This window comes from Phascolarctos cinereus, unplaced genomic scaffold, assembly GCF_003287225.1.
Source record: "Phascolarctos cinereus isolate Bilbo 61053 unplaced genomic scaffold, phaCin_HiC Scaffold_5;HRSCAF=322, whole genome shotgun sequence".
NCBI lineage: Eukaryota > Metazoa > Chordata > Mammalia > Diprotodontia > Phascolarctidae > Phascolarctos > Phascolarctos cinereus.
This window is the reverse complement of record NW_027555958.1, coordinates 97350375-97377252: the sequence shown is the minus strand read 5'-3', so window position 1 is coordinate 97377252 and position 26878 is coordinate 97350375. Positions and strand designations below refer to the sequence as shown.

General features: G+C 37.2%; 1 protein-coding gene across 1 annotated transcript in view; it reads left to right on the top strand.

The window, feature by feature from the left end:
• Nucleotides 1–26878, top strand: part of TIAM2 (TIAM Rac1 associated GEF 2) — a 298176-nt gene that overhangs the window by 182631 nt on the left and 88667 nt on the right. Inside the window, 5 exon segments of the mRNA XM_078155068.1 lie at nucleotides 8655–8816; nucleotides 11844–11948; nucleotides 12707–12785; nucleotides 15547–15639; nucleotides 16116–16376. Coding sequence (XP_078011194.1) covers nucleotides 8655–8816; nucleotides 11844–11948; nucleotides 12707–12785; nucleotides 15547–15639; nucleotides 16116–16376 — 700 coding nt within the window.

Genomic DNA, 26878 nt, shown 5'->3' with positions numbered 1-26878 from the left:
CATGTGGGTCCTTTTCCCATTTGTGTGATTTCTTTGGGATACAGCCCTGGGAATGCTATTGCTGGGTCAAAGGATATGCAAATTTTTTCCACCCTTTGGGCACAGTTCCAAATTGCTCTCCAAAATGGTTGTATCATTTCACAACTCCACCAACAACGCATTAGTAGAACATTTAGTCTTGAGGGAGAGAAGAAATGAGGAGGGGAAGGCGGAGGAGAGGAAGGTAAATGATAATTGTCTTCAAGTATGTAAAGAGTTATATAGAAGAAGTGATAGAACTCATTACTGTTTGTTTGTTTTGGCTTCAGAGGGCAGAATCGGGAATAGTGGTTGGAAGATGCAAAGACACCAACTTAATTTTGATATCAGGAAAAACGTCTTGACAGTTAAAATTGTCCAAAAGCGGAATGTACTGTCGTAGGCAGTGTTGGGCTTCTTTTCATTGGAAGACTTTAGGCAGATACAAGATGGCTACTTGTCTGCTGTTATAGATAGGATTCCTTTTATTTATGGTTGAACCCCAATAAATATTGAAATCCCTTCTCAACTGAAGTTCTGTGATTATAGATGTAGGTTGTCTCATTTTCATGTGTGTTACCATATTTCTTAAAGCAATTTTACATATTGAAAGTATAACAGCATACACACACACACACACACACACACACACATACACGCCACTCTAACTGATGTACTCACCTAGTAATGTCTCAGAGATGAATCACCCCGATCTTAAATTTGTTAAGGTTGGAATGAAAACCATTTTAATTTAAGAATATTTTTAAAAGAAACAAAGGAGGAGAGGGTCAAGCCAACAGCAACAAAGTCTAGCAAGCTAAAACTGGAAGTTTTTTTCTTTATATTATTAAGTATTCCCTGGTGGATAACAATAAGCCTAATGTAGCTATTTGAAGAAAGGAGTTTCTTTTGGAAAAGATGACAACAAAAAGCTAAGTCAAAAGAAAGTGACGAAGTAAACAACTGCTCTTGCTACATCATGGCAGAACTTGTGACTGTCTGTAGTCCTTGGCTTTCTTTCTATGCTGGAAAATTAGATATGGGGCAGGGCCCTGCAGTGGGTTGAGAGGAGTAGGGAGTGTCCTGAATTTTTGTGGCAATGAATGAATGAATGAAGTATTGCTATATTAGTCATTTGACTATGAACCGGAAAAGGAAAAAAAAAACCCTGTCGTTTCTAAAATGGAAAATATAAATGAAAAAACTCTGTCTTAACCACAGCTTAGTAATATGTTTCAAACATTAAAAATACTATTTTCTTTTTGTTGAAACCATAGCAATCCTGGTGTTTGGGCATCTCCCCAAGTGGGAAGTCATTCTATGACAGCTTATATTTTATAAAGAAAATGTAGAACTGTGTAACAACTCCTTTTCTCCTGAATACGTGTCTTTTCTTCATTTCACTTGCTAATAGAATTTCTTTTTACCAGAAGCTATAGAGATGAAGGCCCACTTGTGACAGCCAGATTGCCATGTCGCTTCTTATTTCCGTTTAGTGATCCAAGTAGTAATTATGAGCCATTTGATCCAAAAGCATTTGCTGTGCTAACACCCCGTGTTTCCATTTTCTCTCTATGAAGCACATGGAGCATGAATAATTTGACATGTGGTTTCAGGACCATTAATGCAATGGTAATCAGTACTTACATAGAGGCTGTCATACAAGGGTATCAAAAGTGATTTGCAAACATCAGCCAGTTAATATTTCTAGTAATTGCAATTGAGGTTATTTAGTAATTCTATATTGTTCCCATTATGTGGATGGAGAAATATGAGACAAAGTGACGTGAAAATCTGTTGCTACTGTAGTGTAAGAAAGTTGTTACTGCCATTGTGATTCCTTATAATTATTTAAGGTGGTAAAAATAGTTGTTCCTTATTTCTTTTGTGTGCTATTTCTAATTGTAAGAGTTCTCATGTTATAGTTTGTTATTCAGTGGTATAAGTCCTTGGTTCACTCTTAAGTGATTATAGGTGTTCATCAGCAGTTTCAACTTGACTGTGCTAGTTGGAAAAAAAAAGGATCTTTTGTGAGATATACTCATTACTGAAGTCTGCTTTTGATGCCTCACAAAGGCTTCTTAGATATTTTGCTAATCAGAATTAGTTTTTGCACATCATAAAGTGCTGGAAAGGTTTGAAATATTGGCCTAGCAACAGATTAATACGAGAGAGGCTTATTACCAGAATGTTGGCTATCAGAGATGAAATTTTTTTTGGCAGTAGTAACTTAGCTTGGGATCTTTAAGAGTGATCTAAGAAAATCCACTTTCAATCATGCAATCACTGATCCTCAAATGAAAGTAAATGAGGCCACAAATGAAAATAGCCTATTGGAAGGTGATGTAATAAACATGTGCTGAGAGATCAAGGAAGCATGATCTACAGGATAAAAAAACTAGCTTCAGAGCTAGGAGGACAGAAAGACCAGAGTCCCAGACCTACCTTTGACACATATTAGCTTTCTGACTTTGGTGAAGCCCCTTATCTCTTCAGGTATGAAAGAAATCATTAGGTTGAAGAGCTGGTGCAGAAATGAGGAAATTTCCTCTGTAGGAATACTCTTCATTAATGAAATGGCTGGTCTGGCCCAAGAAACAGAAGCATTGAGAGAGTGGTGAAGAACATTAATTCATAACAACACATTTCTAAAAGTTCTTATGGCTTGAGGTAGGTTTTTTGTTTTGTTTTGTAACTGTGCTGGGAGTGGGCAGGTGAAACAATTTTCTAGACTACTTTTGTATTTTTTTCAAGGGTTCATTTACCTTTGTTAAAGTAACTCGCAAATAAGCATTTTCTAGCATTGTACTAGGTGAGATTCAAACTAGTTTTCAGTCTTCTTAGTAAAGTAATAAATAGGGGCAGGGATTTCATTGATATAGGAAATTCCAGGTTGAGGAAGCAGGGTGAAGTCTTTGCAAATCAGAGTCTTAAAGAATTGCCTAAATACTAAGTGACTTGCCTAGGATTACACAAGCCAGCAATGTATTAGAGGCTGGGCTCACACACAAGTCTTCCAGGCTCCAAAGTCAGTGCTCTATCCACTCTTCCCCATTGCCTATCTTTGTATAAAGAATGGCATGACAATGAATCTAGTTGTCCCTACAAACATAAAACAAAGTTTACAATCACCAGCCAGATTCTATAGTTAGCAAACAGCTTGTTTGTTGTTGAGAGGGTTGTTAAAAGGATCATATGAGATCAATATATAAGGCTTGTGAGTCTTAAAAGCTATAAAAGATTGGTTCTTCATCCCAGCTTCTGTTATATTTACATTAGGTTCTACAAAGCTCACGACTTGATTCATATCATGTATTCAGTTGTCTCCGTACCTGAACTGAAAACTTTTTGATAATGGGGACCATATCTTCTACTTCTCTACAGGATCTAGTGTAGTATTGGGTGATAAATGACAGCTTGATTTTCTATATGCAATCCTATGCCCACTGAGGGATTGAGAGGCTCACCAGGGGGTTCCAGGTCTGGGGTTATTTAGACTGAGTACATGTCATTGGATGATCAGATTTTTTATCTTTCTGAATTATAGGAACATTTCCTAACTCATTAGCTCATTTTATGCCCCAACCATGGAGCCCTGGGGAAAATTTTCTTAAAAGTCAAGTTTGGCTCTTATCTTAGTCTTCCTAAAAAAGTCTTTCTATAAAGGCACTGAATGGATGAAGTAGATCAAGTGACAGCTAGCTATTTCCTCCACCACAAAATAAATGCTTAAAATACAAAGGGTTCATAAGTGCCCAATTTTTGTTGTTGTTCAGTTGGTTTAGTCATATCTTGACTTTTTGTGACCCCATTTTAGGGTTTTCTTGGCAAAAATACTGGTGTGGTTTGCCTTTTCCTTCTCCAGCTCATTTTGCGGATGAGGAAACTGAGTCAAACAGGGTCAATTGCCCAGAATTACACTTAAAACATGAAACAACTGTCAACAAGTCCTATTATAATCTCCTTGGAGGCAAATATTTAAAACATGAAAACATTAAACATTGTGGGATTGCTGAGTAGTTATTTTATCTTTGTTCTGCACTGCTCAGGCACCTCAGTCCAGGATCATATCTTCTGGCAAGACAGGTCATGGCTTGGGCTCTTCCTCCTGGTGATGGTCATCTTGTCTGAGACATTATTATAGTAATCATCTCCTACTGGGCAATCAGTACCTAGATCTAGGAGGTCTTGAGGTTACCTCCAAGGCTAGGGGGAAAAAAAACCCAAACTGTCTTAGGATCATTGTTCAGTCCCTTGTGCTCAGGTAAGTTAATATAAATAAATGTTCTAGGCATATTAGAACCTTTAGATCTAGCCTTAGTCTCTCCTAGACAAACACTTGTTTTCACTGTCCTATGTCACCACTGCTGCTGGGTTATACAAGTTGGGAGAAAAGCTCAAAGAACCTTTACAAGCTCAACAAATGAGAAGAAGTGGTGGGGGTGAGGAAAAAGCTGAAGTTGTCTCCTTTCCAAGTATAGTGCATAGGCAAATCTTCTGTTCCACAGCCATCTCTCTTTGGCATGCCTCCCTCACTTTACCCCTTTTCTCCCTCTGCCCATAAGAGGGATCAATGGATGAACCAGAAACCTCTGTTTACCTACCCTTCAGCAAGGGACTAAGATACTTGTGTCCTTGGAAGTATCCCCGTCATAAGGCTAATGGAAGTGACCAGATCTCCATGAGAAGTGCCCCAATCAGAGTAGATGGCGGGGGGGAGGTCCCAGGATTATCTCCATTACCTCTGAAAAATCCACTTCAGTTTTGTAGTTTCTGATATCAAACCACTTTGAACAACTCTGGGATCTTTACTCCCTGCTGAACACCTGTAATTCACATTCATTTTAGGTTGAGTTTTTCTTGGGGCTAGAGAGTACACCCTAGAGATTTGTTTGATGCTATGAATGCCGATGTGTAGAGGTATCTTGAGACGCCTACAGCTCACTGAAGGTGTTAACTGAAAGTCATAACAGCTGTACTAAAAGTACAGGGATGTGTTTTGGCTTTCAACCGTCCACATCAGGGAATAGTTGTGATTTGTAGACATGCTGTGCCAATTTTAACTTAAGGCTATATTTCTTTAGTGCAACCTCTATCTCCATCCCAATGTATCACTTTTTGAATAGCTTTGTGTCCATATCAGGTAACCAGGTGCCGTGCTCTAAGTGACAAGGCTGATTTTATTTAAACTGTCTTTTAAATTATCACTTAGAAAGACTTGATACATTTTTTTCCTTATAAAAACTGCAATTTTATTTATAATACTGAAATACTCATCTCAAAAAAAGGGTTGTATTGAGGCTTAAATGCATAATGTATGTAAAGTACTATATACAGTTAAAGCTATATATAAATGTGAGCTATTAGATAATTTTAGTATGCATGCTTCAGAAAAATTGAGATAGATAATAGGTTTTAATTTTAAACAATTATCACTATAATTTTCATTTAAATTTTGATTGGTATCTTTTGTTTTCCAATATATTTTCCCTGGAGAGAGCCAAATCATAACCAAAAAAAAAATTTAAAACATGGGAAAAGGGCAGTTTGACAAGACTAATTACATCAGACAAGTTCAACATTCTATGTAGCATTCCTCACACGCTGTCTCCCACCTTTGTAAAGCAGGGAAGGAAATTCATGACATAATATTTGTAAAGCATTTGGCATGGTACCTGACATGTAATAGCTGCTTAAGGGTAATTCCCTTGACCCTTTGGGGCCAAACTTGGTCATCACACTTTTACAGTATTCAGTTTTAGGTATTTTATTGTTCTTGTTTACAATGTTGTAATCATTGCACATGGTTTCTCTGATTCTAATTACTTAACTTTGATTTTAGTTCAGATATCTTTCCATTGTTTCCCCTTTTCTTTGTATTCCTTGTTTCTTGCAGATAATGATAGATTCTATTCCATTAATATACCACAACGTGTTTAGTCATTTCCTACTTGAAGGGTATCTACTTTGTTTCCAGCTCTTTGTTACTATAAAAATGCTGCTACAAGTGTTTTGCTACATATAAAGCCCCTTATGTTTTCTTGTTGACCTCCTTGAAACATATGCCCACATTAGGATCTCTAGGTCAGAGGATATGGCCATGTTAGTCACTTTTCTTAACATGGTTCCAAATTACTTTCCAGAATGGTTGGACCAGGGGTGTGGAACCTGTGGCCTCGAGGCCACATGTGGCCCTCTAGGTCTTCAAGTAAAGCCTTTTGACTGGATCCAAGTTGGCCTCAAGGCCACAGGTTCCCTATTCCTGGGTTGGACCAATGATTCATAGCTCCACTAAAACTTACTGTGCTATTTAAAGCAATGGTTTATTTGGATGTCTTCCTAATTAATCTTTCAGCAGCATCAGAAAAGTGAAGTCATTTAATAATTTTGTTTAACAAAGCTAACTGAAGGGTAGATGCTTCTACAAGTTCAGGCATTCCATTCATGATCTTCAGAACTGCCTCCTCCCAAGAAGGATAACTTTTCATTATGTTTTTCCCCCCCCAGGTAACCCTACCTTGCTTGCACTATGTTAGCAGTGTTCAAATGGTTGTGTTGCCTATGGGGAGATTTATTCCATTATAATATTGTTAAAGAAAATTCTCTTTAGGGTTGACTGTGTAGCATGAACTAGAGTGAGGAAAGATTTGAGGTGGGGAAAAGTGACTATTAGCAATCATCTGCGAGTCTGCAAATTTTTCTTTAGGTATTTCTCAGTGTGCTGTAGAAGCACCTGTCTCAAAGGACATTTTTCACCTCTATCAGTACTTGAGAATGTTTCAATGCCTCTCATTTGGCATTGTCCTGGTTTGATTTCTTACTCCATAGTGACCTCTGCTGGGATTTACATAGTCAGCTTGAGTCCTAGCCCTCCAAGACGTGTACCAGGTGGCTCAAGCCACCAAAATAATAAGAGTTGCCTGAAAGCTCATTTTGGAAAATAACATGTGAGCAGGAAGAGCAGACATTTTTCTCTGTCTGGGCCTATTCTGGAAGAAACTATTTGGATAATATTTGCTCTCTGAATCACTTACAGAGAGAATGGTATAGTGGAAAGAACTTTGAATTTGGATGCAGCAAATTTGGATTTGAGTCTTAACTTTGACGCTTGCTCAGTGTGTGACCCTAGGCAAATTCTCTTCTCCTCCCTGGGCCTTATCTCTCCTACCAATAAAATGAGAACATTGAACAAGATGGTCTCCAGGCCCCTTCCAGCTCTAATTTCTGAGAACTAGCATCACTGTTATCGTTCTCAGATCCTATAATCATCCTATTTTCTCCCATAAGTTTTTGAGTCAAAAATGTGCTGTTCCCTCCTTTCTCTTTTCGGGGAAAGATAAGCAAACATTCATATCAGGTTAAGCGTTTTAGCGTTAGAGTGATAGGTACACAGGAGTTAGTTCAGTACCTCCCTCCCAGGATTGTTGTAAAGATAAAATGAGATGATATTTATAAAATCCTTAGCACAGAGTCTGGCACATAGCAGACACTTTAAAAATGTTTGTTCCCTTCCCCTTTCTCAAGTCCATCTCTGTATTTCAAAAATATTAGATGACAAGACTGTCTGTTATTCCTCCTAAGCATGCTCCGACAGAATCTATTTGTTCTTCTTCAACATATGTATACCACTTACTGAATTGTGTTTAGATGTTTTTGGTCTTGTGTATGGAAAACTTTCGTGAAATTCAATGTGAAGTGACTTACAATGTATTAGACCTGGTAGGAAAACTTATTATATTCAGTGTGATGGAAGTATATCTGTTCTTTCATGAAAATATTTTTTGTGTCAGCTATCAGCACAGACTTATTACAAGAGGATTCTCAGCAAGTTTTTTATACTTTGGAATTTGCATACTAATATTGTGATAAACATTTAAGCTCTATGTACAGCCTGTCATATCACTAGGTGTGGGAGGCTTAATGGAGGTTTTGTATATGTAGTCTGCTATGATGGAGTTTACCATGTACATAATGAATAAATGAGATTGACAAGGTCCTGAGACCCATCATTCTTCTGACTGAGGGCAGTTTTCTGTCAATGAGCAATGCCCTCCTGACAATAAATGGATAGAATATGAGGATATATTATTAACAAAAAATGAAAAATATCACATAAGCATATTGTACAAATGGAAGCTGAATGAACACCTTGGGGATATTAGGTGGTCACTGTTCATTGAGAAAGGCTCCCTGGAGTCCAGTCAAGACATCATACATTTACTCAGCTCTTAGCATGTGCCAGGCCCTCTGCAACATGCTCTCAAGGAGCTTGCCTTCTAATGGACTTGGTGCATTTTGATAATATTTGTAAGAGTTCTGAAGGATTAACTAGCTGTGGAATTGTAGTAGGTAAAGGATTATTTAAAATACATTTATAAGGGACAGCTTGTAAAAAGATCAGGAAATGACAGGGAGAAATAATTGTCTGGATAGAGCTGATGGATATATTGAGAATCACACTCTTTTGTAACCCAAAGGGAAAAAAAACGTGGACACTGATAAGTATCCTTTCCAGTCTGGTGCTAGAACTATGCTCAAGATTAAAAATATTTTAATTGTTCAAAAGATTTTAATTTAAGTGATTCTCTCTGTTCAGTTATCAATCATCCATGTTTTCTTTTGGTGTCTGACAACAGGTGGATGAATTTCTGCATATTTATAGTTCAGCATCAGATAGTGGTCCCCGGGAAAACATTTGGGAAATCCAGACTTATGTTCATTTTCAGGATAATCAAGGAGTTACTCTAACCATCAAACCAGAACACAGAGTGGAAGATATTTTGGCTCTAGCATGCAAGGTATTAAATTTTACATAAATCCATTTTCTTAAAGCCTTAGCATTTTTTCATTTGTAAGTGAGGCTGTACTAGAGGTCAGACAGCTCTATAAATTACAGATGTCTATTAGAAAATTACTTAGTTGGAGATTTGTGAAAGACAATGATTTATCACCTTAATGAATACTGAATAGGGAGAAGCATGGTACAGTGGTCAGAGTGCTGGGCTTAGAGCCAGTAAGATCTGAGTTTGAATTTCACCTTTGATACTTGTTAGCTGTGTGACCTCCCCGAGTCTCAGCTTCCTCATCTTTCTTATTATTATACTTGCAATACCTACCTCATGTGAGTAGCACTACTAGCTGTGGGACCTCACCACACCCACACAACCTTCTAAGACCCCCAGATGAGCTGTATCAGTGGAGGAAGTTTCTACATCAGGAGTTCACTGTAGTCTCCTCTCTTCCTCTCCCCCTCTTTCTCTCTCCCTTTCTTCTTTAACTTCTTTCTCTCTTTCTCCCTCCCTCCCTCCCTCTCTCTCCCTCTCTCTCTCTCTCTCTGTCTCTCTCTCTCTCTCTCTCTCTCTCTCTCTCTCTCTCTCTCTCTCTCTCTCTCTCTCTCTCTCCCTCTCCCCCATCTGTCTCTCTCTGTCTCTGTCTGTGTCTCTTATATACACACACACACACGTGCACACCTCACAAGGATTTACAAGTAAATTTTTTGTAAACCTTTGTAAAGTACTATATAAGTACTTTAAGTACTACATATTTATATGCTATACTACCATATTATACAGATATACTATATCTACTATAGTACTAGACTATATAGATATACTGTATCTCATTTACACCACTCTCAAAGTCTTAATCAGTTTGTATTGCAGTTATGTAGCATTTTGAAGTTTGTATGCTCTCTCTGTCTCCTCATTTTTGTCACTTGTTCCTTTCAAGGTCAATCTCAAATGCTATTTCCTTCAGGAGACATTTCCTGATTCTCCAGGTGTGAGTGCTGCCTGCCCCTCAAAAACATTACTCTCCTACACACACACACACACACACACACACACACACACACACGCACACACACACACACACGCACACACACACACACACACACACACACACACACACTTTGTATTTATAGTGTGTTCATTTATCTGGATGAATGACAAAATAGAATATATTAGAATTCATTAGAATTTAAGCACTATCTCATTTTTGCCTTTCTATTCCCAGTACCTAGAATAGTGCCTGCTATATAGGAAGGGGCTTAATAAATAACTTATCAAATTGAATTGAACAATCTTGTTGTTCTGAGATAGGCAATATTTATATTTTATAGGTGAGGAAGTATAGATCACAGAGTTTGTGACTAGCCAGACAGTATTGTAGTTGGCATTCAAACTCAGTTCTTTTGATTCTAGAATGACCAACCCACTCTGTCCACTCACTGTATCATATAGGTTTCACACCCCATACTACTTAATGAATGAGGTTGACTAGTAATGAATATATTCCAGAGGAGCTCCTTTCCTTTTCAGGGCTCAGCTGCCAGTAAAGGAATAGGATTGTAGAGATAGTTGGCTATAAGCTTGGCCTTAGGGTGGGAGGAGCTTTAGAGAAAGGCTATAGGTTATAGATAGCTGCTTTCCCATGCATCTGAAACCATGAATTATGCTCTACTTTGAATAGTTTGGAGGTCATGGTCTGCATTACATTAAATTTTTCAATAATACAATTTTATCTTAAAGAGTTGTATAAAGCATACCAAACTTCTGTGGACTAGGTAACTATCTACCAAGTTCTTAGTAGACTTCTCTAAGGTAATAGAATTATTTTTTTATTGTCAGTTGGGAGTTTTATATCTAATGTCATCTGAAAAGAAAGGTAGTGATGACTAAAAATGAATATCATACTGACTCCTGAGAAACAGTTTGGGGATAGGTATATTAGATCAAAGTTTTAAACCACCAGGTGGCATTCTAGAGCTTAAATAGTCTCATTTGCAGAAGCAGTTTAGTTCATACAAATAAATGTATGGGAAAGCAAGAAAGCTTGTGTAATCCTCACAGCTCCGCTCCATTTTTATATCTGCTAAATGTAGAAAATGTGTAATTTTATTTTTTTTGTCACTTTGGTCTGAAGTTACAAGCTATGATAGTAATAAGCTATGATATGTCTATTTAAAGTATGTTATTTATATGTGTATATATCTATATCTACATGCATGCACACTTATATATAATATATATATCTATAGTGTAAATTCTTCTCTCAATTTTTTATTTCACTCCTATATGTAATATTTGTTATAATACGATCAAACTACCTATTCTACACTTGTTTTTTTTTTTCTTCTGAATACGAGTTATTAACAACTTAATGGAGTTATTGTCTAAAGGATAGTTGGAAAATTCTATCTAGTCAGAGCTCTAAGGTTTAATATTCTGCACCCAACCATACTCTGATCTCAATGCTGTATGTATTATGGAAAAGACTGGAAGAAACATAGCTTACTTGTTTGCATTGCATGAAGACTTTGTTTAATTTATGTCTTGCACATAGGTGCTTATTAATTATTGCTGAATTCTATGGAATGAGGTTATACATACATTTTATGAGCTTTTCCAATGTAATCAGTGGGATACAACTTAAAGATAGACAATATAGAAAAATTATGATTTGCTGAGAAGCCAAAAATTCTGCCATCAGATGTGTGTATTTACACATATGTATGTATGTGTATATGTACACACACACACACTCACACACACACACTCAGTGCTCTTGGATTTGCACATCTTGACTTTAATTATTAACATACTATCTAGGAGCTGACTTATCTTATACAAAAATGAATTTTTTTCCCATTTTCTTCATTGTACACTGACATCTGAGTTTTTATATAGAAAGTTATAGCTTCATAGCCAATACTTTTAGAAACTTCTATTTGTTAGAAGACATTTTTGTAAAGGACTTGTTGTAAACAATGATGGCTTTTATAAATAAGACTCAAGCACCTAAACAACTTTCTCATCCTTCTATAGATGAAGCAACTGGACCCCAGGTACTATGGCCTACAACTTAGACGACTAATTGATGAAAACTTTGAATATTCAATTCCAGCTCCTTATGAATATATGCAAGAACAGGCAAGTTAAACAAAGGACATCTTGAAATGGCATAGTGGCAAGAGTACTGGACTTGGAGTCAGGAAGACCTGGTTCAAATCCCTCCTCTGACAATTATTAGCTATGTGACCATGAGCAAATCCCTCTAACAGCTTCAGTTTCCTTATCTTTGAAATGATGGCCTTAGACTGGGTGGCTTCTAAGGTCCCTTCCAGCTCTAAATTTATGATCTTAATGATAAAATTACCTATAAACTTTATCCTAAGCTTGTAACACAAACAGTGTCCTGTATGGCAAATGTTAATTCTTTTTTTTAATTGTGCCATCTTCATTTTATTAAACATTTTTTTTTGTTTTGAGTTTCCAAATTCTCTCCCTTCCTCCCTCCCTCCAGCTACTCTCCTATTCATTGAGAAGGCCAGCAATATGATACCCATTATACATGTGAAGTCATGCATAATGTATTTCTATATTAGTCATATTGCAGAAAGAAAACAAGAAAAATAAAGAAAATGAAAAATGCTTCAATCAGCACTTATAGTTAACCAGTCCTCTCTCTGTAGGTAAATAGCATTTTTCATCATATGTCCTTTGGAATTGTCTGGGATTGTTATCTTGCTCAGAGTAGTTAAGTCTTTCACAGTTGCTCATCCTTACAATATCACTGTTACTGTGCGTGATGTTCTCCTGGTTCTGCTCATTTCACGTTACGTGAGTCCATGTAAGTCCTCTGTTTTGGGTATTCACGAATGTCTTGTTTTGTGTTTTACCTTTTGTAGGTTTATGATGAAATAGAAATCTTCCCTCTAAGTGATTATCATGTACATCTTGCTAAGACTGGGAACGTTTCTGATTTTGGTAAGGATGATGAAAGCTCTTCCCTAGAGATTCTTGCTACCTTTCCTGCTTCCTATTTTTAAAATAGTTTATCTTTATTCACTCTCAGAAATACTGCAGATGTCAATGTGAATGTTTTCAAATATCTCAACCTTTTTTGTTGTATACTTTAAAACCAAAATATTGATTAAAAACTATGTAAGGTTGTTTTATTTTTCAACATCTTTTCAAATTTTATTAGTAGTTATGATCCAGGGATGTGAAAGTATATGCAGTAGGATTCTATTATTCACCCTGTTCCTGGTTTGCTGTGTCTCTGAGCAGGTCATTTAATCTTTTCATGTCTCACCCTCTGTTTCCTCAGTGGTATGACTAGGATGGAGAAGTAAAGATTTTCCTAAAGACTCCAGCACAGTCCAGCTCTTGTAATGCTCTTAAAGTTTACAAAGCACTTGAGTTCTTCCTTTTCTTTTTTCATTTTGGGATCTCTTTCAGGAAGTGATCAGTGGATTCTTTCAGTTTTTATTTTACCTTCTGAATGTAAGATATCAGGGCAGTTTTCCTTGGTAATTTCTTGAAATATGATATGTAGGCTTGTTCTTTATTGATTGTGGTTTTCTAGGTGGTCCACTAATTCTTAAATTATGCTTCCTCTATCTGTTTTCCAGATCAGTTGGGTTTTTTTCAGTGAGATATTTCATATTTTCTTGTATTTATTTTCATTCTTTGGACTTTGTTTTATTGTTTCTTGATGTCTCATGGAGTCATTACCTTGTACTTACCCAATCCTAATGGGGTTTTTTTGGTGAGTCAGTTGGGTTAAGTGACTTGTTCAGGGTCACTCAGCCAGTAAGTGTCAAGTGTCTGAGGCCAGATTTGAACTCAGGTCCTCCTGACTCCAAGGCTGAAGCTCTATCCACTGTACCACCTTGCTGCCCCCCAATCCTAATTTTTGAGGAATTACTTTCTTAAGTGAGATTCTGTACCTCTTTTTTCATTTGGCCAATTCTACTTTTTAAGGAGTTCTTTTCTTCAGTGAATTTTCCTTCAGTAAAAAGTATCTCCATTTTCATTTGGCCATTTCTGTTTTTTAAGGCATTTTTCTCTTTAGTGGATTTCTGTGCCTCTTTTACCATTTGGCCAGTTCTCTTTTATGGTGTTAATTTCTTCAGTGTTTTTTGTGCCTCTTTTACCAAGATATTCTTTTTTCATAATTTTCAATGCATTACTCTCATCTTATTTCTCAATTTTTCCTCTACCACTCTTACCTTGTTCTTTAACTCTGCCAGGAATTCTTCTTGGGTTTGGGTCCAATTAACATTTTTCTTTGAGGCTATTTTGTAGCTGCTTTCACATTGTCTTCTGAGTTTGTCTTGGTCTTCCCCACCACCATGCTAGATTTTTATAGTTAAATTTTTTTTGTTGTTTGCTTATTTTTCCAAACTATTTTTTAATTTTGAATTTTATGTTAAATTTGGGCTGTACTCTCCTGAGGGTGGGAAGGCATTGTCCCAAGACTCAGGCTTTCTTGTGCTGCTGTTTTCAGTGCTTCCAAGGTGTTGTGATTCAGGGAGAGGTGTGGACACTGTTCTTCTGGTCTGCACTCTAGATCCAGAAAGGGCCCCTTGTCTCCCACATCCACAAGTGCTCACACTCTTCTTTGCTTTGGAACTGTAACCAGAGCCCCTGCTCCTTTATGACTGATCACCAGTGCTCCTCTTGCCTGGAACTGTGACCCAGAACTACTTATGGTCAACAGAGTTGCCATTCAAGGCCAGCTGTACCCATTGCCAGGAAAGGGTCCCCTGTAATCTCTTTCTGATCAGTTGTCTGACTTTCTTACTGTCTCTGGACTGGGAGCTCCCAAAGCTATTTTGCTGCTGTGGCTTCTGTTGTCTTTGCTGTATGTGTGGCCTCTAGACAGGCCTCCCACTCTGGTGTCACAAACTTTTCCTGCCAACATCTTAAGTTTTCTTAGATTGGGGAAATTTTTTACCTCAACCTTTTGTTGGCTATGCCACTCCCAAATTTGGTTTGAGGCACTATTTTAAAGTTTTTTGGAGAGAAATGTTGAGAGAGTTCAGCTAGGTAGTTGTCCCATCTTTGATTTCTTCCTTTTCTGAATCTGAAATACTTCAGTTCTCTCTGCTACAATTTAACACTGGGTTATATACTCTCTTGCATTATTCTCTAATCATTAAATGGGTGTTCCACTTGATCATTAAGTTTGATTAAAAACTTTTTGAGGTTAGGGGTCATGTCTTCTTTTTCTTTGTATTTTTCATAACACCTAGAGCATACCATAAGAGTTTATTTAAATGCATGTTAATTGATAAACGGATCCAGATAAAGAATAGCTTTTTATTTTTGTCAGATTTTATCATGTGTTAGTATAAGTTTTTCTCCTTTGGCTTTGCAAATTGTTCCCCTCCCCCTACACTGAATAAAGTGATTGAGATATTAATTGAAAGTCTAGTTTTTAAGTTTCTTTTATATATTTTGGCTTTTTCTTAATTTTGCAGAGATTACTTTTGACCTGTGTAAATTTACTTTGTGATCAGGGTTTGGGATAAAAGTATACTTATGGTTCTGAAACTTTAGACTGTGAAATCCTTCACTTCCACATATAAGTCTATGTGCTTGCATCATGGTTGTAACTGAATCTTTCTTACTATCTCTAATTCATGGGGAAGATACAGAAGTAAATTCTATTTATTCTTATTGGAAAAGCTCAGCAATTGGGTGACCTTCTAAGTTTTTTTTTTAATTATTGTTATCCTAGGGTTTGCAGTTACAGCTCAAGTTGATGAACATCAGCGTCTTAGCCGAATATTTATAAGTGATGTTCTCCCTGATGGCCTGGCATATGGGGAAGGTTTGTATGACATATAGAGTGTCTTTGTTCTCATTTAATTGGAGTCTTTGAAGAACAAGCTTGTTCACAGAACTTTCTTCTTGAAATTTGTCCAGAAAACTACTTCTGGGACTTTGATGAAAGTCAACAATAGTTTAATTGAGGCTAGTGTTTTATACATAGATAGCTAGGAGTGGGAGTGAAGGAATAGTTGACTCCCTAAGACTTCACTATCAAATGAACACAGGAGTAATTGATTAAGTAGTTTGAAAAACAGTCCAATTTTCAAAGGATTATTATGATTCTTGCCTTTGAACAGCAGAAAACTATTATATTCTCAATAACAAAAATCCTATATATTTTGGTTTTTCTTACGTGACAAAAACAAAGCAGTATCCACATATAGTATCGTTTTACAGCCTTTTTCTTCAGTCAGATGGTATTTCTCTGGGAAATCTGCATTTTTCTTACCACACTTCAACTTATCTTCTTCTCAGGGTTGAGAACAGGCAATGAGATCTTGAGTATAAATGGGGAAGTCGTTTCTGACCTTGACCTTAGGCAGATGGAGACATTATTTTCTGAGAGAAGTGTGCAGCTCACCCTGAGAGCCAGTCCTTTGGATACAAAGCGAACCCTGGGCACCTCCTGGTCAGACAGTGACCTTTCCAGGGACCAGAAAAACCTCCTTCCCCCTCCTAACCAGTCACAGCTTCTGGAAGAGTTCCTGGATAACCTCAAAAAGAACACAGCAAATGGTGAGACTTCATATTTTCTTTTCTTCTTCAATGATCATTAAAATCCTTTTAGCCTCTAATTTTGCTAGAAAACTTGGATTGTTTAATTTGTTCAAAGAACATTCTTTGCATGCATCAGTAGAAAAACAGATGCTAACTAAGTAAATTTCAGCAAAATCCCATGCCTTTCAGAAATTATGGTAATTTTGTGGAAATAGAAAATTATTATTTTGCACAAAAATTGCATTCCTTAATATGTAACATCTTTGAAAGCCACTCATAATATTTAGCACCAGAATTGCTCAGAGATTGAAGGCAGCCAGAACTGAAAGGTTTTATAGGCTTAGCCAAGTGTCTTACTGTAAGTTTGCCCTCTTCTTGTTCAATTACAGGAAAACAAAAGCCTCATTCAATAATGTTTTGAGCTCTTAAAAATAGAGATAGGGACTGAATGTGTGATTTCATTGGTATAGGGACTCCTAGGTAAGGAATTGTCTCCACCATTGTAGTTTGATACCTGTTTGCTATTTGTAGTTTTAAAGAGTTACTTAGAAAACAAAGAAGTTAAATGACTTCTTCCTGGTTTCAAATCTGGTTTTTTCTCCCCTACACAAACCTCCCTCTTCATATTTATTGCAATTCAAATATTGCCCTCTTGACATGACAGCTATCTACATAAATCTCAAGTTCATGATGGCCTGTAAACAAGTAGGTAATGGTCACAAGTTATATAACTTTGTGAAAGATTATGCACAAAAGATTATGTAAGCTAAGCATTCTCAAGATAAAATTAATCTTGACAACAATAACATGGTTTCAGGTAGAGAGAATCATTGTGCATACTTAGCATTGCAGTTTTGATCCCCAAGAAAACGAGGACCCAGATTGCCCTGAGTGAGCTGCTATTTCTCCTTTAGGCCTCTGGAGGAGGCTAGTCAAGTACTCTATGAGGCCTGCCAGAGGTTGTTATCACAGATGCACACGAAGCAATTTTTAATTCTTAATTACAGTGTCAAATGTTTTCTGATAAGAATCTTGGCATGATTTCTGAAAATGAAGAAATAATCACAAAAAAATAGGTTGTTAAGACTGATTTAATTGTAAAGCAAGTTTATTAGGTCATTTCTAAAATTAAAAAAAATCAGATTGTAAGATTTGTGATTCAATAAGAAGCATGGTACCTTCTCGTTCTCTCTTGGGGTCTTATTCCAATTTAAAATGTCATTAAATTGACTATTGGCATATAAAAGTGAGTGTCATAAAGCAAAAATTATGATGAAGCTAATTAATTACTTAGTTATATTAAAGCCATCATTCAGCTTGCCAGGTTAATATTATGGGCTAGAATTACCTGGTGTGCTCAGTATAATAAACGTATGTGTCCATTCACTGGATTGATTATTCTTAAGGGATACATTTTCAACCTGCTTTAAATCTCTATGTATTCTTTCATAATGAGAGTCTATAATGTTCTTTCTATGAAGGGAAAAAGCTCAGTAAACTTGCTTTTCAGATTTAAAAAGCAGCAAAGTTTTCATGGTTTTACTCTTTTTAAAAATTTGCATTAATGTGAGAGAGTTTCAAGTATTTCATCATTGAATTGCCTTAATTGGCTTGAATTGGCAAAGACAACTTGGAATTTCTAAAGATAAATCTAGTAGGTGCATTCTGTTGTAACACTTCTGCATCACTTTAATCCACAGACCATTTCAATCAAGTCCATAAAACTGGAAATTTGGATTTTGAATATTCCCTCCCTCCTCATCCAGTTGCCTTTCTCCTGCTCCTTGGAACTTTTATAACATTCTGTTTAGACCTCTCTTCTCTTTTTATCACAGATTTTGTCTTAACACTATAGTTGTTTATGTATTTGCCTTATGGTCTTTACTTGGCTGTAAGCTTCTGATGATAAGGATGCCATCTTCTTTATTCCAGCTTTGACACTTCCTGGCTGTATGACCACAGGCAGGAAACCTCTTTGAGTTTCAGATTTTTCATTTGTAAAATGGGAGTAATGGTACTTATATTTCTAACCTTACACAGTTGCTGTGAAAGCTCTATGTAAACCATAAAGCTTATGTAAATATGAGTAGTGTTGTCTATAGTTGTTGTTCATGGCCAGTAGAAAAGTTTCTTGCATGTAGATAGCTCTTGGTAAGTATCAAAGTAATTAAATCTAGTGTGGTTTACATTGAGATTATATATGTCTATATGAAATATAGTAGTGTGTAGTGGATAAGACATGGCTTTAGAGCCAGAAAGCTCTGGGTTCAAGTCCCACCTCTGACACAGACTGGCTGTGGGAGCTGGACAAGTCCCTCAACCTCTCACTACCCTGTAACTCTCTAAGGTAGGGGTTCAAGCCTGGATCTGTTCAGTTGTTGGCTTTTAAAATACTTTTTATAAGTGCATTTCAATGTAATTGGTTTCCTTGGTAATCCTATGTATTTTATGTTATGCATTTAAAACCATTATTCTGAGGCATCCAGAGATTTCTCCAGACTGCCAAAGGGCTCATCTAAGGTTATAAATACAGAGAAGTTGCTAATCTTCATTGATAGAAAGATTTTCCTCATTCAGGAGTTCTCCATATTAATGAAATTCTCAGATCTGGTCCTTTGTCCTATACATGTCTACAAGTTGAGCATCTCTTTAAATCAAAAAGAATACCTTTTTCCAGGTAGTCTGTATAATAAGTGTTAAGAACTGTATTGCTCATTTCCTTTCCAATGCCTTTACCTCCTCTTCACCAACCAGTGCTAACGTGATTTATTTTCTCCATTCTCTACTCCCATTTATAAAAAAAGAAAGAAGAAATTAGAAGCTTGCTGGAAGAATGAATCGTCCTCTTCAAACAAACTCTAGGAACTGCCCTGTGGTGACCTTTGGTGTTTAACTAACCCCTTTCTGTAACCACACTTGCTTTAACTCCTCAGTCTTCTGTTCTTTGGTTATATGCCTTTTTTGGGGGAGGGGGGAACATTTGCTCAGATATTATATAAATGTGGAAATTCTGACTTTTCTGAGAATGTAAACCAGGGTAAATGTTTATAAGGAGAAATTTCAGTAATATTTTTTTAAGGGAGAGGGAAAAAAAGTAAGGGAGGAATGGAAAGATGATGAGAAGGCAAAGAAGATTTTCTTATTTACATCAAAATTAAGTAACTTTCATTGGGTGACAAGTATGTATTAAGGTATATTAACAACCTCAACATTTTTAGGATAATTGTTTTTACTTTTGTAGCAAATTAGATAACATTTATTTCCTATCTTGACAAGTCTAAGGTCTGCGGGAAAAAAAAAAAAGATTTATTTAAATAGAATTGAAGAACACTTTTGCACACACCACTCAAAATATACTTAGCAAGTATGACTCCTTCTTTCCCCAATTTTATTTTGCTTCAGCCTTGCCAGAAGGCAGCCTGATGTATGAAGGGAAGAAAAAAAATGACTGCTTTGGCTCCTATAGAAGTCAGACCTTTGCCTGCTAATAAAAATAAAGCAGCTGACTTTCTACAAGGTAGTGCATACAGTAAAGACCATACACGAAAGACCTATTTCTAAGTAGAAACTCAGAGAATAGTGTGTGTTAGAAGAGAAAGTGGCAGGAATTAAATATTTGGAGCACATTTCACCTGATGGCCAAGGCCAGTCAATCATGAAATACTTATCTATTGAGCTACTTTTGGGTCTTTGTAGCTAATTTAGGGCTTTTGGGAAAGACTGGGTATCTGACTAGCTGGAGGGCAGCTCTTGGATTAATTTCTCTGCTCCATGTTTTGCAGAAAAAAAAATTGAGACCATTCACCATGTCCTCCCTCTTCTCTCCTCATCATCTGATATCATGCTTTTTGCCACTATCTCCTCCTTCACTCCTGTTCATATGATGAAGTGACCTTACTACTCCCCTAACCCTGCTTCCTGTGTAAATGATCCCATTCCATCCTGTCTCTTCCAACAGATTGCCCCCTCTGTCACTCCCACTTTGTCACTTATTTTCAATTTCTCCCTGTCTACTGCCTCATTCGCTGCTGCCCACAAAGCTATCCAGTCTCCCTCATCCTGAAAAAACCCTTACCTCATCCTTCCATCCCCACTAACTATCATCCTGTATCTTTTCTGCCCTTTGTGGTTAAACCCTGGAAATGGCCATATGTTAATAGGTGACTCCACTTTCAGTCTTTCCTTAACCCCCTATGATCTGCTTTCTTACCTCATCATTCCACCAAAACTGTTCTCTCCAGAGAAACCAAAGATTTCAATGGCCTTTTCTCAATCTTCAGTATCCTTAATCTTTCTCCCAATATTGTTGATCACTTTCTTCTCCTTGATATTTGGAACACCATTCTCTCTTGGTTCTCCTTCCTATCTAACCACTCCTCAGTCTCTTTTGGGAGATCCTCATCCACATCATATGCTTTCATTGTGGGTATTGCACACAGGTCTTTGTCCTGGTCCCTCTTTCCTCTCCCTTTATATTTCTTCACTTGATGATCTCATCAAGTGATATGGATTTAATTACCATCTCTGTGCTGATGATTCTCAAATCTACCTATCCTGCCCCAACCTCTCTGCTGACCTCCAGTCTCTCATCTCCACCTGCCTTTCAGACATCTTGAACTGGATGACCAGTAGATGTCTTAAGCACAACATGCTCAAAATGGAACTCATTGTCTTTCACCCGAACCCTCCTCCTTCCAAACTTCTTTGTTACTGTTGAGGGCAACACCATCCTATGAGTCCCTCAGCTTCACAAACTAGGTCATCCTGGACTTCTCACTATCCCTTATCCCCCAAATATAATCTGTTGCCAATGCCTGACAATTTAACCTTTGCAATATCTCTGGTATATGCCTCCTTCTCTCCTGAGATGCAGCCATTTCCTCAAAGTCCTTCGTAACTTAGCCCCCTCCTACCTTTCCAGTCTTCTTAAACTTAACTCCTTGCTATTACTCTTTGATCCAGGGGCACAGGCCTCCTGGCTGTTCCATGAACAAACACTCCATCTCTGGATTCTGGGCATTTTCTCTGGCTGTCCCCTATTCCTGGAATGGTTTCTTTCTTCATCTCTGCTTACTGGCTGCCTGGGCTTCCTTTAAGTCCCACCCAAAATGCCATCTTCTAGAGGAAGCTTTTCCCAACCCTTCTTAATTCTACGTGCCTTCCCTTTGTTAATTATTTTCAGTTTATCCTATATATGGCTTGTTTGCATATATTTGTTTGCAAATTGAATTGTGAACTCCTTAATGGCAGAGGCTATCTTTTTCCTCTTTTTGTATCCCAGTGCCTATCACAGTGCTTGGCACATAGTAAGCACTTAATAAATGTTTATTGATTGATTGCCTAATGTAGAACCCTTATAAATATGGAATATATGCGGCATATCTATAATGTGATGAGGCCAATTTTTGTACATGGTTGTGGAAACTTTTTCCTTACTTTATATTAATACTTTATGCTCTTTTATGATAGAAGCTCATCACTTTTTCCACCTGATTGACCTTTTTTTCAGGCAGACCACCACTACCTTCATGCAGCCCACTTCTTTATTACACGAAACTTGTGTGGGCTGTAATTTACCTGTAATGTGCCTTTTTAGACTCAGAAGCATCACTACAAGTTTCAGGTGCTACAAATGAGTCAGGCACACTTATTTTATACTTGGGGTAAGTTCTAATAACTCACCTTACATCTGGAATTCCAGTGTGTGTCTGTGTGTCTGTGTCTGTGTGAGAAACTTAATAGAATTCATCCACCCTATACCTCCCCTCACCCATGCGTTGCCTAGGAGAAGGGGGCACATTGGAGGTAGATCTTTCCTCTCTTTTAATAAGTTTGCATTGATGCCACAAGAGATTATACCTTCCTATAAAATTAAATCAGTTGTGTGTTATTGTTTAGTTGTGTTTGACTCTTCATGACCCCATTTGGAGTTTTCTTGGCAGATACTGAAGTAGTTTTCCATTTCCTTCTCCAGTTTATTTTACAGATAAGGAAACTGAGACAAATTGGTTCAAGTGGCTTGCCCAGGGTCACACAACTAGTAAGTATCTGAGACCAGATTTGAACTCAGGAAGATGAGGCTTCCTGACTCTAGGCCTAGTGCTCTATGCACTGGGCCACCTAGCTGTCCCAAAAGTCAGTTGTTATTTTTGGTGAAAAAGGCTAATTTTGTTACATTGACTGACTACCTTGGGTCCACTGCTTAACCTCTTTTTGTTTCTATTTCTTCATGAAAAGTTGGATTAGATGGTCTTTGAGGTTCCTTCCCCTCCAGAGCTAGTATTTGCTTAAGGCTCTCTGTCTAGATCTCTACCTTTGCCCCCGTTGTACCCTACCTACTATTATACTTCTTTGAGCATGTACTGAGTCTCACCCCCACTACTCCATAAAGTTTCACGTAGGCTTCTTCAGACCAGTGACTTTTTCATGTTTGTATCCCCAATATCTTGAACATCTTAGGCCTTTAATAGATGTCTCTTTAATTAGATTGTAACATTTGTATATTAGAGAGTTGTGTTACAGAGCTATGTAAATAGTTTTCTATAAATAATTTCTACAAGTTTTGTTTCTAGATAAGTATGGCCATTTGATTCTTGCTGTTAAGTTGCTGAAATCTGGTTTTATTTATCCACTATGAAAACTGAAAAAAATGTTCATATGCTGTATTTGACTTAATAGGAAATGTGTGCAAGAAATTTTTTAAAGCCTAGAATGAATTTCAGCAATGACATTCCCCAAAGAGCCAACAGAACCGCCATTGAGTGACTTAGACATGCCAAACCTGTCTAAGTGGAGTTTCTGTTAATATTGTCTTTATGATTTATATTTGAAAGTCCTTTTCAAATATGAACTCTTCTGAAAAATTCCAACAGTTTTTTAGAAGGTCTCATTGGGATGAAAGATCCAGAATGGTAGTTATTACATAAATACTGAATTGACAGTAGTTTTACTCACCACATATAAATGGCATTCCTGCTATCTTTTGAAATATGAAAGCACATTTAGTAGGGGGATTACATCAGGAAAAAACAAAAACCAAAACAAAACTTAACAATCTAGTTATTGCCCTGGGGGCTACATTCCTAGCCAAGTCTGTATAATCCAGCCCTAAACCATACCTGATGAGAAGGTTGTTAAAAGGCTAAGAAGTATGCATGTACCTCCTTTCACAAATCAACTTTTCCATATTTACCTCTTTCTTTTTGTACTACTGAGTGAGAAATAGAAAATCTCCAAGCCATGAGATCCCACTTAAGTGCAGATTTGTTCTCTGGAATTATTTGCTCTTGGAATTGCACGCCAACTTTCTACAGGTTTTCATGAAGGTAAAAAAATTATACAGCTGGTTCTGATGTTGCATGACTACTTATTTCCTGTTTATAAAAGAGAGAGAGAGAGAGAGAGAGAGGACATTTTGCCTCCCATGGAGGAGTGTGAGATGACTAAGAGCACTTAGCTAAGAAAATGGACTGTGTACAGATTTGCTGTTACCCTATCTGCCTGGCTGACATTCCACATACTCTGCCCAAATGCAAAAAACATATCAGTGCTCCAAGATGTTTGGTATGGTAATTATTTTTTTCCAAATCTAATTGGGAAGTATAGGGGTTTTTTTTTAACAGTTCTTTTCTTTATGTTCCTTATAACTGTACCTGAGTACTTTTCATAGCATAGCTCATTTTAATACGGTGATGGGGGGCTCATGACTTCTTAGAGGTAGGATAGAAAGTTCTAATACTTCATTTTTTTCTCAAAACCTAAGTTTTGTACAGGAATGTTTTTGTTATATATTTTACATTCATGTGATGATGGTGATGATGATAATAATTCGTTACATTTTACATAGTATTTGACTTATTTCAAAGTACTTTCACATTGGCAAGCATCATATTTCTTTTGTTCAGTACCTTCATTTGCCTGACTCTTCATGACCCCATTTGGGGTTTTCTTGGCAAAAATATTGGAGTGGTTGGCTATCTCCTCCAGATCATTTTACAGATGAGGAAACTGAGGCAAATAGAGTTATGTGAACTGCCCAGGGTCACAAAGCTAGTAAGTGTTTGAGGCCAGATTTGAACTTGGATCTTCCTGACTCCAGGCCTGATATTCTATCCCTTGCACCATCTATCTACCCATGAAGCAGCATGGTACAGTGGAAAAAGCTTCATTCAAATCCTGTTATTTTCAGTGTGATCTTGGGTAAGTCCCCTGACTTCTGGACCTCAGTTTCCTTATCTGTAAGATGAGGGATTTAGGGTAGGTGGTCTCCCTTCCAGCTATAAGTCTATGATCTCAGATAAACTCTGTGTCCATCCTCATGAGTCTATAAATGGAACATGGTGAGAGCCATTCCCATTTTCATATGAAGAAACTGAAGCTTAGCACGTTGAAATAACTTGCTCATTGTCAGACTATTAATCAGTGGCACAGCCAGGACTCAGAGCTCAGTCCTGATTCACAAGCCCGCTTCCTTCCCACCACAGCATTGTGCTGTACAATCAAGCTGCCAAAGCTTTTTTCCTCCTCAGATAATAGGTTGTTCAGACTGCACTGGGGGTTGTTTACAGGTTCTAGAATACCAAATGAAGGAATATAGAAGGGGGGAAAAAAAGCTATGTATCACTTCAATAAGCTTTGGAGTTAGTTGTTATTCAGAATGGAGATTAAATTACTTGGGATGGTCTTATGGTTTATTTGAGGGCATGGCAGGCAGGGCTCACTCTTGAAATATAGGCTGTAAGGCCCACTTGGATTTTTACTCTATGTTTCATAATTTCATTCCTTTGAGTCTTGAAGATTTTTTTGTCTTCTATGTCTACGTTGTAAAGATGCACATATCAGCTAACATTGTTAATGGAATTAACCACTCTCTTGTTTTGTTTTTAATCTTGAGAGCATCTTGAATAACATGCAGATCTGTAATGCTGTTCTTATTTGGCAAAAAGGGAACATACTTGTAATCTGTCTTTTATCCACTTTAATATGCTCAAGAATTTTATCATGTGATGGACTTTCCTTAAACGGCTGCGAATAGCGGTTGTATTTCTGTACTTTTTTTCATTAAAGAGGTTTGTTGACACCTTTTGATCTTTATACCAGTCAGTTCTCCATATACCCACTCTAAAAAGTAAATAATCATCCCTCATAACAAGGAAAAATATTTGGGTGAGCAAATGCACAGTGGCTGCATCTAACAATGTATACAGCATCTCATTGCTGTAAGTGGCCTTTTGCTCCCTCCTATTGTACTCAGCTGCGGGATGAGGAAGTATACTGCAATTGTAATTGTAATATACTCTGTATGCCCTTCACCCACCACACAAACAGTTGCACTCTCTATGAGCTTGTCTGCTAGACGGTTTGGGTTTTACTATGGCCCTTGCAATTGATTTATTATAAAATAAATGCTTTCAAGGTATGGTGTGTAGCATCTTCTGGCTTTAAAAATCTGTACATTTATAAAACTTAACATTAAGCCTGTTACTGGCTGTGTGTTCCTCTCCAGCTTGTAGTTTTTTCCTAGGTCATTGCCTACTCAGCCTATTCCCAGCCCGGTTTGAATCAATCAACTGATAAGCATTTATCAAATGCTTACTGTATAGCAGATTCAAGTTGTACTGGGGTGGAGGTGGGAGACCTCTCTTCATTAGGACAGAAGTCCTCCAAGAAATTCCTGTCAGGAAATAAGACTACAGAATTTTAATCATTGTTATTAAATTGAATGCCACTTTGCATTTGTTTAGAGGGGATACAAATACAACTCAGGGAGGTCATAAAAAGCCTTCAGGATAAAGATGTCTGTAGTGAAGATGATTAAATAACAGATTATCAATATTATGCATCTACTATGTGCCAGGCACTGTGGTAGGCAGTGAGGATACAAGCACAAAATGTAAACTATCCCTGCCATCAAGAAAGTATACAGTATAACCGAGGAAGATAGTATGTGTGTACGTGTACAAAATAAATACCAAGTGATTTTAGGGGGAAGGCACCAATAGCTGGAGGGAGCAGTAAGTGCATCATGTGGGGAGTGGCTTTTGAGTTTAGCCTCAAAGGAAATTAAAGATTTTTAGACAAACATAATCCATTCTAGGCATGGGGGACAGCCAAAGGCAACTGAGGCAGGAATCAGAGTGCCATGTAGAAGATCCAACAAGAAGGTCACTTGGGTTGTTGTGCAGAGAGAGAAGTGTAGTGTTCAATAATGCTGCGAGGGTAGATGGGGCAGACTATAAGGGCTTTAAATGCCAACCAAAGTAGTTTAGCATTTTATCCTAGAGATTACAGGGAGTTACTGGAGTTTATGGAGTAGGGTGGTTGAATGATCAGAATTGAATAACTGAACTGTTTTCTTTCTTTCTTTCTTTCTTTCTTCCTTCCTTTCTTTCTTCCTTCCTTTCTTTCTTTCTTTCTTTCCTTTTTTTTTTTTAATGAGAAAGGGGATGGCAGCGTTTAAACTTAATTCTGAATTGTAACATAAAACCATAGCTTTCTAAAGAGAAACAAAGTTCCTTTTC